This window comes from Elephantulus edwardii, unplaced genomic scaffold (assembly GCF_000299155.1).
Source record: "Elephantulus edwardii isolate Elephantulus edwardi_28Jun2011 unplaced genomic scaffold, EleEdw1.0 scaffold00044, whole genome shotgun sequence".
NCBI lineage: Eukaryota > Metazoa > Chordata > Mammalia > Macroscelidea > Macroscelididae > Elephantulus > Elephantulus edwardii.
In genome coordinates this window covers 57,341-70,287 of record NW_006399794.1, presented here as the reverse complement: position 1 = coordinate 70,287, position 12,947 = coordinate 57,341, and the positions used below count along the sequence as shown (strand labels likewise).

At 37.0% G+C, this 12,947-nt stretch overlaps 1 protein-coding gene across 1 annotated transcript in view; it reads right to left on the bottom strand.

Annotated features, from left to right (window-relative positions):
• Positions 1-2,240: 2,240 nt before the first annotated feature.
• Positions 2,241-12,947, bottom strand: part of PTH (parathyroid hormone) — a 15,877-nt gene continuing 5,170 nt past the window's right edge. Inside the window, exons 2-4 of the mRNA XM_006885588.1 lie at positions 10,791-10,981; positions 2,626-2,716; positions 2,241-2,502 (exon numbers count right to left, since the gene is read on the bottom strand). Of these exons, the coding sequence (XP_006885650.1) occupies positions 2,241-2,502; positions 2,626-2,716; positions 10,791-10,981 (544 nt within the window). The remainder of the gene's footprint in view (positions 2,503-2,625; positions 2,717-10,790; positions 10,982-12,947) is intronic.

The window sequence follows — 12,947 nt, the reverse complement described above, 5'->3', positions numbered from 1 at the left end:
TTCTTTTCTATAAAAAGTTGATTACTTTCCCCCATCTTTTTGAAGAATGATAATGCCAAACCACCAATCTTTCAGTTAGCAACCAAGCTCTTAGCTATTGTATTGTCAGATGTTTTCATTTTTTTATTGTCAACAGAATGTGAAGACATAATGTCACCTCTTTCAGGCCTGCTCATAAAAACACAATGCAGAATTTTTGTATAACCTTTCCCACTACCAGCTGTTTAGAGTGGAGGAAATCCTAAAATTATTATAATGTGTGACAATTAAAATTATGGGTTGCTATGGCTATTATTGTTAGTATAATGTAACTTCTATGAGTTGTAGATTCTAACCTCTATAATATTAAAATAAGGCAAGATTAGAAGTGGATCTGTAAATTCACTTGTGACCTGACATGTGCAAAATTGAACTACTCCATAGGGTTTTCAAGGCTATGATCTTTCAGAAGCAGGTCATCAGGTTGAGCACTTAAAGATTAGGATCTCCCAGGGATTCCAAGAATAAACACAGTGGTACCTAAACTGTCTCAGCAGTCAAGGATGTCCTGAGGAACTATGGAGGAGGTATGAAAATGAAAACTTAAACATTGGATAAAAGTTCTAGCAAAGACTCTGGTTATTAAAGCCTAAGTGGGCTAGGAAGGCTCACAGTAGAAAATCCTGGATAGAGTGAAATGAAATGTGGCACAAAACTCAAAACCATTAAAAAAAAAGAAGAAGACCAGGCTTCCAGGTTTACTGCTCCAGCAGAGACTTGTAGAACCCCTATGACCATGGTCCTTAGTCACCTTTAAATCTCCAACAAAACTCACTCCCATGGATAACCTTTCAGCTAAACAATAGACAGGCCTAGGAAGATCCTTAATGATATGGCTTGATATGGTGTCTGTAACCGTCTCAAGTATATGGTCTCAAGTATACTGGAGATAATGAGGATGGGGAAGATAATGAGGATGGGGCAAGATTCAGATCCATTGTTCATAAGGTTGCTATGGATTGTACATAACAATAACATAACATATAACAAACATAACATAAATAATATAAGGTGACCAGTGACATCTGGAGGCACTCACACCTTAGAATAATCAACCAAAGAACATCAAAAGGGCAGTGTTTGCCCAAGAATAAGTCCCTGAAAGTAGGAAGGAGAAGGAGAGAAATATTAATGCAATGAGAACTATAAGGAGAAAGTGGGAAATTAGTGTTATAAAAAATATGTATGAGTAGGTTAATGAAAGAATCTATTTTCTTGGTAAACTTTCATTTAAATCACAATTGTTTAAAAAAAAATGAAGAGAAAAAATATCCCCAAAATAAAATATAAATGCGTTTCCTTTCACAAATAGAGATGAGTGCTTAACTTTTTATACCACTCAGGGACTCTGAAAAAAAGAATGTTGTGTACCATCAAGTAAAGGAGATTACTAATCTTTCTGTGGAGCAGCTGGTGGATATCTATTGGTGCTTTTGTGATTGCAGTGCAGTTTCTTACCACTAGGCCATGGGTACAATAACTAGCTATTGAGGCTTTAGGAAACTCTGGTGGCACAGTCCATAGAGAGTTAGGCTGCTATTCCAATAACTAAACTTCTCTAGCAGTTTGAATCCAATAGCTGCTCTTAGGGAGAAGAATGGAGAGTTTTCTTTCATTTAATTTAAAGTCTTGGAAACCCACTGAAGCATCAGCTCAGAGTTGGAACCACTTAACAGCAGTGTGAGGAAGAGATTGATGATCTGAGAATATGATACTTTGGTTGTATTAAGAGGACATTTTTCAGAATATCAAAATGAAGTAAGTGATTAGAAAAAATTTAATTGTTCTAACCTAGTCACAATCTATTTAAGCAGATTGGTGTCAATCATACCCAAAAGACTGTCTTGTAACAACTGAGAAATACTTGACATCATTTATTTAGAATTACAATCATTAAATATTTATTTGGCATTGTAAGATGAGAGGTTGAAAGGTACAATTTTATTCTTTTATAAGTAATGCAATAATGTACTTTAAAAGGAATAAATAGAAACTATAATTAAAAGAGCTCTTAAAGTATATAAAAGTAGAATCAATATAATCAATTAAAATTGTAGCTATTAAACTAGTAATGAGATTCATGTAAATTTGGCAATGTTAGAACTATTGACTCATGCTCATTTTAATTGAGTTTGAAAAATTAGCAGCATGTAATGTTATTGCCTGTCCTGGCCAGACCAGTATTCTGTTTATCTATGCTTTCACTGGGATTTAGCTTTGATTAATACATCCACATCAGCTTTGTCTGGCTCTCCAAGACTTTTTTGATCACTATCAACTAGGATGTTGTCTTCCTTTTTTCGAAGCCTCTGGGACCCACCATCTTTGGAAGCAATAGGAACTCTGAATGCGATAAAATTGTGCACATCCTGCAGCTTCTGACGCAGCCACTCCACTCTCTCCATTGAGTTCAGATGTTTGCCGAGGTTATGCATAAGTTGTATTTCACTCACAGATCTCTTCCTGGGAATGACAGAAACACAGAGGGCCATTTCATTAACCTCTAATTTCAAAGTCATAAAGTCATTTTGAAAAATCTAGTTCCTATGCTCCCATCATTCACAACAGAATACAGTAAGTACTTACTTAACAGGCTTGCCTTCCAATTTTGCAAGGAAGCAAATTGTGAATAAGACAACCATTACTTTAGCCATATCTTTTGCAGACATCACCTTTACTAAAAAGAAAAGCAAAATCAGAGTCTTTTTAAATATTTTTATTATTCCAGTTCTATAGTTAAACTTACAGTAATTTACATCTGCAAGCACACAACCACATGCAAAGGAATTAGTGAATTAATTGGTTTTCATAAGAAGTCTATTTATTTTACAGATACATTAATATATAGTAGATACACAATTTGAGTTAGAAAATAGATGAATTAATTTTACTTTCCTCGGCATATTTTTTGTGAATGTTCTTGTACCATTTTTAATTAATGGATGAATTTGAAGCAACACAGGGAATAAAAGGACTTGCTTTTTAGAATTTCCTTCCACATTTTATATAGTTTATTACTAAATATTTATAATATGTTTGGGAAGAGAGAATTCTTTAATTGAGTAAATTGTTAACACTAACAATTACCAAATCCATTTTCCATATGTAAATTTCATTTCAGATACTGTGGCAATTACCAAAAATACAAAATTACTAGATTTTAACTGAATTAATAAATGCTTTTCAACTTTTCCCAGAAGAACATATGAAAGCATTTAAAAATCATTTAATAAATTAATTTCTTTGAGGATTTAGAGTTTTCCTCCAATTAATGTTTGTCTGTGTATTGTTTTCTTAATTTATTTTATTAAGTTTGATTTTAATGTAACTTTTAGGTGTTTCTCTTGTCTGCAAAGCTTTATCCATACCTTAATCTGCATTAAAATAATTGCAAAGTCTGTTTTTATGCAAGTATTTTGTCTCAATGTTCAATAGTCTTTCTTTTAACATATACACAGAACAGATACTTTAGAGGGAAATTGCATTATTGAGAAGATAATAGGAAACATAATTTGTTCCATTTCTTTCCATTGTATAATGTAAAGCTATTAATGAAAACACACATAATTTTCTTTCAGTTTTGGATTATGTCAGAAATAGGCACTGTAACTCAAGGAGCAGAGAGCATGGGTATTTATTCCTAGGGAGATGTCCTTCTTAAAAGGATGATGTGGAAAAGAGCTGAAAAGCAGCTGTACAACTCTCTTAAAATTCATGTATATGTTTTTAAAATTAACATTACTATCATTTAGGTAAATAAAATTCAAACGAATATTCAGCAAACAGCTTAGCATGTAGAATGAGATCTCTCTTAGTCATAAGATAAATAATCTACATATGTATATTCTGCTAGAAAAAAAGGAATGCTTGCTTTACATTAGTTGATTTATATTGGCTATTTAAATCAGGATTACTCATCATTAGGTTATTTCATTTCAAAATTTTGACAGAGTCCAATAAAGCATAAAATGCCAATTTTAATAATTTTGTGTGTAAATCCAGATGAATTTTTAAAAGGAAAGCACCTTAAGACTTGTATCATAAAAATAAAATAATTAAAATTTACTTCACAATATAAATTTGTTTTTAAACTGTGACATTTCGTATTAAATAGAATTCAACTTTACCCAAGCTCTTACCTTGTGTGGACTGATATTAGTAGAAAAAGGTAATAATTTAATTAAATAAATTGCCCGATTATTAAATATCTCCTACAAATTGAACAGAGAACAATTACTCACCACGCAATATCCTAGGACAAGATTTTTCTTCAAGTGTATTAGCAGCAATGTTGAGATAGCTTGAGATAGCTCATGCACTGGACTGCAGAACCTTAAATGTGGCTTTTATATATAGGGCTTCCACTCACTAACAGAAACTTTTTTTTATTGTAGCAGATGATGTCATTCTCATTTCTTTGGATCTCAACTGTAGGAATTAGAGCTGCTAACACCCACCTTTTGGGTGGTACCAACTCTTCTTAAGTTGTCAATAATTTGGATATTAAAAATAGTGTGGGGTTTTGCAAAGAATTTACACCAAATATTTAATTTTACAACCCATAAAATTCTGATGAGATTGATAAGTTTAAATACATATAATTATAAAGGCTCATTACAAAGATTATGATAAAGGCATCATTTATCTTGAAAGTAAAGCAGGCAAATACAGTCCATTTGCCATAACCATACCATTGGTAGAATTGCTATGAAGATGAAAATGAATCATGTTATTTATTTTACTTTATTAGCTATTCAACTAATCTTTGTATTTCTTGGTCCTCTTTCAAAAAGAACGGAACTAAAATTATATAATTTGTGAAGCTGCTCTTACTGTATCATGAGTTTTAAAAGGCTTTAAGAGGAAAAAATATTTTAAAATTAATTTGATTTATACACTTAGACATGTAATTACATTATCTCTATGCTAAACTTTACTTACATTATAAGGGCAGTGACGATTTAGTTGGAAATGTGGTGGCACAGCAGTAAAGTGCTTGAGCTGCTAACTGAAGAATCAGCAGTTCGGAACCCACTAGCCACTCCACAGAAGAAAGATGCATCAGTCGACTATAATAAAGGATTTTCAGCCTCGTAAATTCTATGTGAGGTTGACTCTGTCTTACCGAGTTCTTCTGATTTAGAATTGACTCAGTGGCAATGAGCTGGGCTGGTGTTTTAGTGCTAGACTTCTCACTGTCCATGCAGGACATCAGGGTTTGATTCCTGGCACCTCAAGCATAGGCTCCATATTTTGGGTGGTTTTGAGGCTTCTGGGTTGTTAGAATGCTGAATAGGTTTGTGCTAATGTTGAGACTGAGAGAGACTAGGGAAAAAAGGACTAGTGACCTACTTCTGAAAAACCAGCCAATGAAAACCCTCACCAGCTTTAGATCCATCACCAGCTTTAGATCCTATTGTGCAAGGGTCTATGAGTGGGGTTGACTCCACAGCAGCAAACAACTTTTATTATGCCATCATGTCCTGACAGGGAAGTACCTGTGGAGTAAAGATAGTTAAAGGGCTGAGCTGCTAACTGAAAGGGTAGGAAAATGGGTTGGAATCCAACAAAAGTCTTTATATGCTTTCAGAGCTATTTTTATTCATATTTATTCCCCTAGTTTCCATTTAGAAATATAGCCCCTCTTTGAACTCTAGCTGTTTTGTCTAATTTGCCTTGTCCTTTGCAAAATTTATTCCATGAATGTGGTCTTGTCCAACATGTTCTTCAGAAAATGACTGGATCCTGTTACAAAATGTAATGAAGAGATGATGCTGCCACTGTCTGACTTCGAATATTAATATATTTAATTTTTCATTAAATATAGTGAGATTCATAGCCTCAGAAAACCCTCTGGAGGGTGAGCTATAAGTCAGTTAAAAATGAACAGTATGTAGCAAAAAACAGTAGTTAACAGATCAATGCTTGAATGCTCTGGTTACATCTAGGCAACATTTAGACAGCTTGCCTTCTAACTAAAGAGTCATTCTCAGAATTTATTTTTCTTAGCTGTTGGGAGTCTGGTAGCCTAGTAGTGGAAAGCTGTGTTGCCAACCCAAAGGCATGTGGTTCAAGTTCACCAGGAGTTTCACGGGATAAAAATGAGCAATCTCCTTTAGTGCTCTTTACTGCTTCTGTACATCTTCTGGAAGGTCACTTATGGGTTGGTTCTAACTTGGCAGTACATAACAACATATAACATAACAACATAACATAGCATAACATCACATAACATCACATAACATAACATAACATAACATAACATAACATAACATAACATAACGTAACATTTTAAACTCTGGTCTCATCCAGGTCTCAATCTTTTTTTCAACCAACTATTAATAGGGTTTGACTCCGTATCAAGTAAGAGCTGGTCCAAGTTTGGCCAGGACCTGCATGAAGGTATGCCATTTCAAACAATCTGTATCATTCTTGGTTCTCTTTTTGACTGATTTGCTTAGATGGAAATATATATTAAACTTCTACTAGGACATTCTCTATACTGGAAAAACCTCAGTGGAGTTGTTACATATTCCAGATCTTAGAAATGAGAGAGACAACTTTAAACATGTATAAACTAGGTTAGTGAAAAGGTCTAAAAAATGTAACATATGAGAAGCAGTTGAAAGAAGTAAGGTGACTGTTATGTTATACACTACCAAAAGTTGACAGCTCTAATCCACCAGCCACTCTGCAGGAGCAAACTGGACAGTGTCCTCCCTTCAAGAGTTATAGGCCCTTGGATAGGAACACTAGGAATCATAACCAACTTGAGGGCAGTGGGTTTTATCAAAGAGAAAAGAAGCCCTGGGGCCAAGTGGTAAAATGTTAAGATTTTAACAGGAAGTTGGACTATTTGAGCGCACCCAGCAGTTCAGCAGGAGGAAGGCTTGGTGATTGGTTTCCATAAAGATTGCAGCCTTGGAAACCCTTTGGGACAGTTCTGTCTTGTCACATAGCTTTGCTATGAGTTAGAACCAGCTTGATGGCAATGGACTTGGATTTGGTTTGATCAGAGAGAAGTATCCTTATGGCACACTGGTTAAGCACACTATTGCTAACCAAAAGGTCAGCAGTTTGAAGTCACCAGTTATTTTGTGCAAGAAAGATGCAGGAGTCAACCTCCAGTTAGAAAGTCTAGAGGACAAATCTGAGAGTGGGACAATGAATGAGGATGACAGAAGGAGAACTGATGCCTTTGAGTTGTACAGTTGGAGAAGAGTACTAAGTACCAGAGGTACTATAGTACAGCTATCAGATGGTGCACAACAACAACAACATGTCACTATTGACCATGGTCAACTCTACTGTAGAAGTGATAGCAGTAGTATTGTAGGGAAGAGGGAAGGTCCTCTATGGGTTGATGGTTGTAAAGCAGAGTTTTTTGAGTACACTGCTGAAGAGTCTGCATGTGATTGTTTGGTATTTTTCTGTTATACTGTGTTGAGAGAGAAGAACTGGAAATGCAAGTGGTCATATTAGCACACTTTAAAAACTGTATGATAAAATTTTGCTTAACATTGTGATTTTGAGATTTTCCTCCCCCATCTACTTGGTTACTTGGGGTTACTTGGTTGCTACTCAGTTACTTGGTTTGACATATATTGAGAGCCTTTTAGGAGTAATACAGTTTGTTTTCCTTTTACTCTCTTTCTCCCTTCTAACTGGTTATAAGTTGCTATACTGAAGAGAGTAAAGCAACCACATCATAAACTAGCTTTATGGAAAATTAAGCAAATAATCCTCAATGATGACCATTAAGTTATTCAGAAAATGTGCTGAGCATCTACTATATGCTAGAGGTTATTATGCCAATCATTAGATAATTGAGATAAGATCCCTGACTTCAAGTTTAACACATAATTATAAAGATGTAAGCAAAGAACTACAAAGGTACCCAAGAGGGAGTGGCTAAATTTCCCTGGAGGAGTTGGAAGCTGTGTACTGTAAACAGATGTGTCCCCAAGGATGGATACGAGTTTGGTACTAGAAAAAGTGAGCAAAAGCACACAGGTATGGGGGCAACAAAGACTTTGGACTGAGTGTTGAGTATATATGACCAGAAGAAGAGGGGAAATGGGAGATAATACTGAAAAATTAACTTGACTACAAACTGTGGAACGCCTTTAGGTATATTCTAACAAGTTTTATCTTGAATCCTTTCTAAACTTATGCATTAGTAATAGTTTTGTTTCTTCATTATTTTTTTTAAAGGACTATTTGACCTTCCTGTGAGAGAATGAAAAGCAAGACTTGGCACATGTTTATCTGTGTCATCAGGTACTTGGACTGTGGGCATTAGATGGAAGGAAAGCATTCAGCAATAAGAGGCTAGGGGCTATGCGGGCATAGAAGACCAGACACAATGACAGAGAGAAAAGCTGAACATAGCTTTTTGCTTTGAAAAGCTCAGCAATCTTTTTTAGTATCCTCACATCCTCTCAAGCCCAGATCAGACAAGCTACTGGATTCCTCACTTCTGAAAAGTGTGAAAGGACATGCTGACCCTCTGGCCTTGTGATATGGTTTAATCTGAGATTTACCTTTACCTCTTGTTGCTCAGTAGGAATTAGTATGTCTTTGAGGATTTAGCAACAAATAGAGGCTTCCAGATTGGGAAATCCATCAATAGCTCTCTAAATTCAATGTTCACGGTCAGATTAGATGTTATCTATCTTAACATTTGACTTGCTCTTTTGCTTTAAACTCTTCCATGGGCTATTAAGGCACTGGGTTCCTTTCTGTTCTGTCAAAATAAAACTTTGCTCCATTCTCTCACTTCTAGTAAGAGATAACTAGCAAAAAATTAATTAGCAATTAAAATGAATTCATTAAAAAGGAAAAATATGATTGACAAACATAGGGTGGCACAGAATAGGAGCATTCAGATCTCTTGTTCACAGGGTCACAATGAGTCAAACTTGATTTGATGACACTTAACAGCCACAATAGTTGTCAGACTGGCTCTGACTCCTAACGGTCCCATGTGTATCTGAGTAGAGCTGTGCTCTATATGGTATTCCACAGCTGGGTTTTGGAGGCAGATTGCCAGACCTTTCCTCAGAAGTCTTTGGATAGACTCAAATCATCAACATTTTGGTTTCTAGCCAAACAACATTATTATTGTTGTCAGGTACCATTAAGTCTACTAGACTCATAGCGATTTATGAACAACACATCTAAAACTTGCTCTGTCCCGTGTACCCTCATCATTTCTGATACACACAAACACACCGTTACAATCACTCTGCCAATCCATCTTGTTGAGGGTCTTCCTCTCTCTCTGACCCTCCACCTTTCCCAGCTTGAGGCCCTTGCCCCTTCTGACAACAAGCTCAAAATGTGTTAGACCCAGTTTCACCACTCTTTCCTCTAAGGAGCACCATGGCTGCTTCCTCAAGATAGAAAGGACTCCCTCAAGATAGACTTGTTTGTTCTTTTGGCAGCCTATGGGATACTCAGCACTGTAAACACAATTCAGCACAATTCAAAGACATCTATTCTCCTTCTGTCATACTTATTCATTCATTATTCAGCTTTCAGATGCATAGGAAGAAATGGAAAAGGCCATTGAAACCAACATTACTCACTACTTTTCATCCATTGTGCTGATGAATGCCCATCCCTGAATGTGTTTTCAGCCACCAGTGTGTTTATGTGGCTTTTCCATTTTGATTTGGCCTGTGCTGTTTTCACAGTCAGAGGCTTCTCTAGAGATGAGGCTTGAAAGTGAAGGGTGAGATAGTGGATGACAGGGGTGAGAAAATCTTTCCCAATATGGCAAGAATGCCTCTGTCTTGATATAGTGTAACCCCAGTGTGTCTCTTGAGGAAGACTTTCAAACACTGATTGATTTAAAAGATTGAAAGTTATGCAGATGCATCCAAATGTTCTCTATGATATAGGTAAAAAATGATGCATGCCCTGGAGTGTTTCTCATTCAAAATCTTTCTGACATTTAATCCACTTATACCTCTGATTTCTTACTGATTTTAATGCCAACTCTTCTAATTCTAAATATTTTTTTTTCCTGGAATGGATTTTTTTTTTTAAATTTTATTAGTTTTAATGAACATTTACAGAGATTTTGGGTTTTCATTCATTCATTGTTGCACCGCTTTCTCCACCCTCCCCCCCAGTCCATTCCTCCCTCCCCCCCATGTCTGTTTTAATTGTCCAATTGCCACAGTGCCCGCCAAAGCCAGTTCTGATCAATCTCCCTTGTCAGTATGTCCCTTGCCATTCCCTATCTCTCCTCCCTGAGAGAGACTTCACCCTGATTCATAAGGAAAAGGGGATGGCGCATTCTCTTAGCTACTTCCTGCTGAAAAGGGACGCTGTGGGTTTCAGGGTGAAGGTCTTCTCTCACTACTCTAAAGGGCCCCTTTGGCAGTAGGAAACACATAGACTATTATGGAGATCGACCCTGGAATTTAGATGCACTGCCATCAACCGTGCCCAGCTGTATATGCTCATATCCTTGAAGATGTATCATGGAAGTGCTGCAGCCTTCAAACTGCAAAGCAGCAAGATGTTCTTCCTTTATCTTGAGTTTCAGCTCATTTTTCCTTTGCATCTCAGCGATTTCCTCTGGGGTGGCTAGTACAGGTGATGATTCTGCTACAGGTGGTGATTTACCAGAATTGCTGAGTCAACCCGAGGGCATGCAGCTCCCGCCCTGGCTGTAGTGCATCTCTTTACCACTAAGCATAGTAGAGTTCCTCCAGCAATCGGGTGATGAGACTATCCACGTTCAGCTCCCCATCCGCCATCTTGTCGGCACTCCCATCTGCCTTCCCTCCGCAGTGGAGCAAAAGCAAAAAGTGAAACTAAGGCCCTGGCGCCGGGGTGTCCACAGCGCGCTCCCGGCCCGGCCCGGCCTCCCCGCAGCCCCGGGTCCGGCGGGGCCCAGGCCAGAGGCCCCGGAGCCGGGAGCCTAATTCTAAATATTTTTATGACTCATAAAGGTACTTAACATTTTTAGACCAGCTGCTCCAATATAGAGATCTGATAATGTAGATTTCTGATAATGTCGATCTCAATTAATGCAGATTTCCCTCTACACTCCTCTGGGAGCTCTAGTGGCCTAGAGGCAAGAAGCTGCACTGCAATCCTGAAGGAATGCAGTTCAAGGTCGTCTCCAGCTGCTCCATTTAAGAAGGATTGGGGGGGAGGACTGTGTACCAATGAGGGAGTTTTTCTTTTGCTTTTCAAGGAGAGGAGCAAACGGGGCGGGGCGGGGGGGTTTGTGCGGGGAGAAGGGTGCAACAATGAATGAATGGAATCCCAAAATCTCTGTAGATGCTCATTGAAATGAAAAATAAACAACCTAAATTTAAAAAAAAAAGAAGAAGGATGGGCAATCTTCTCTCCCGCAATTAACTGCCTCTCAAAGTCTGCTGGACAGTCAGTTCTGGGTCAGCTCCAACTCTACAGTCCATGACAACAACAATTGCAATATGTTCCTGTAGAATAGGTTTTGTTTCTTCTAGACCCTTTCTGTTCTATTCCCCTTTGCTTTTGCTAAACTATTAGGATGAAACTATAGAAAGATAAAATTATTTTTATATCCTTTTCCAAATATTCACTTGGAGCCAATAGACTGTGTCCTAGGATTCTTTATTCTGTGTGGCTGAAATAATGTAGAGAAATAGCCAGTCATTTCCCATTAGTGAAGCTCTGAATTGGAGGATCTGAGTCACCAAACCACAGTTTAGGAATGTTAATACTGCAATCTATATTATGGTTTGAATCCAATATAGCAAAGATTGGCTGGACACCTACAGTGATCCAGATCAGTTAAGATTCATCAGTTAAGCAAGAAATAGTAGCAATTTCCCTGCTTATAATCCTTTCAGTGAAGTTTGTTTTCACAAGATTTTTTAGCTTAAAAACGTATTGCCAGTGAGTCAATTTCTACTCATGGTCACCCTCTATCAGATTTATAAGACTGTATACCTTTATGGGAAGAGGCTGTACATCTTTTCCCTACAAAGTGGCTGGTGAATTTGAACCACTGACTTTTGGTTTGCAGTGAAACTCCTAATGAATGCATTAGAACATTCGAGGCTTTAGAGCCTCAAATTTCAAATCTCAAAGTAGAATATTGCCTCCCTTCCTTTGAGTTATGAGCTTTTACATATGAACTTTTAATATATGAAAATGCTTCAGATATTCACATATTCACAATTGGCATCTAAAATATGCATGTTATATATGCATGTTCTTTTTAGCAGTTGTTCTGTAAACTCAAAACTGCTCTAAAAATTCAACTGTTTTAAAAAATACATGCTGAATTTAAGTCTGAGTGGAAATTATTCCTTCCCTACTTTCTCAGATAGGTTGCCTTCAATCCAGGAGTTCTGCGTAGTAAACAAGAAGATCAAGTTTCTCAAGCCAATTATCTCTCTACCAAATAGATCTATCAGCCCAGTTTCCTGATGTGCAATAATTCTGAGATGTTGTTGTTGTTATGTGCCATCGAGTCGTTTGCGACTGATAGCGACCCTATGTACAGCAGCCCTAAACCCTGCTCTATCCTGTGCCAATATCATTGCAAATCCACCGTGAATTTGCAAATTGCACAAGGAATTATTGTAGAACCTAAACTAGGCATTTTTTTTTTATATTAAAGCTAACAAAGTGTACTAAGTATGATCAGAAGAAGGACTTCTACTTGGACCAGCAAATGAACAAGGCATCTCCTCATATCCAATTGGTAGCATTGTACAATGGAAGCTTTGGAGACCTGAATGGAAAAAGTGTGGGCAAAGATCTTATCTCTGGCACTTACTAGCTTCACAGCTCAGAACAAACAATTTTTATATCATAGTACTTTAATTTCCACAGAAAAATATATAACAACTCCATTTGCTTATTGTAAGGATCATATATATATATATATATAT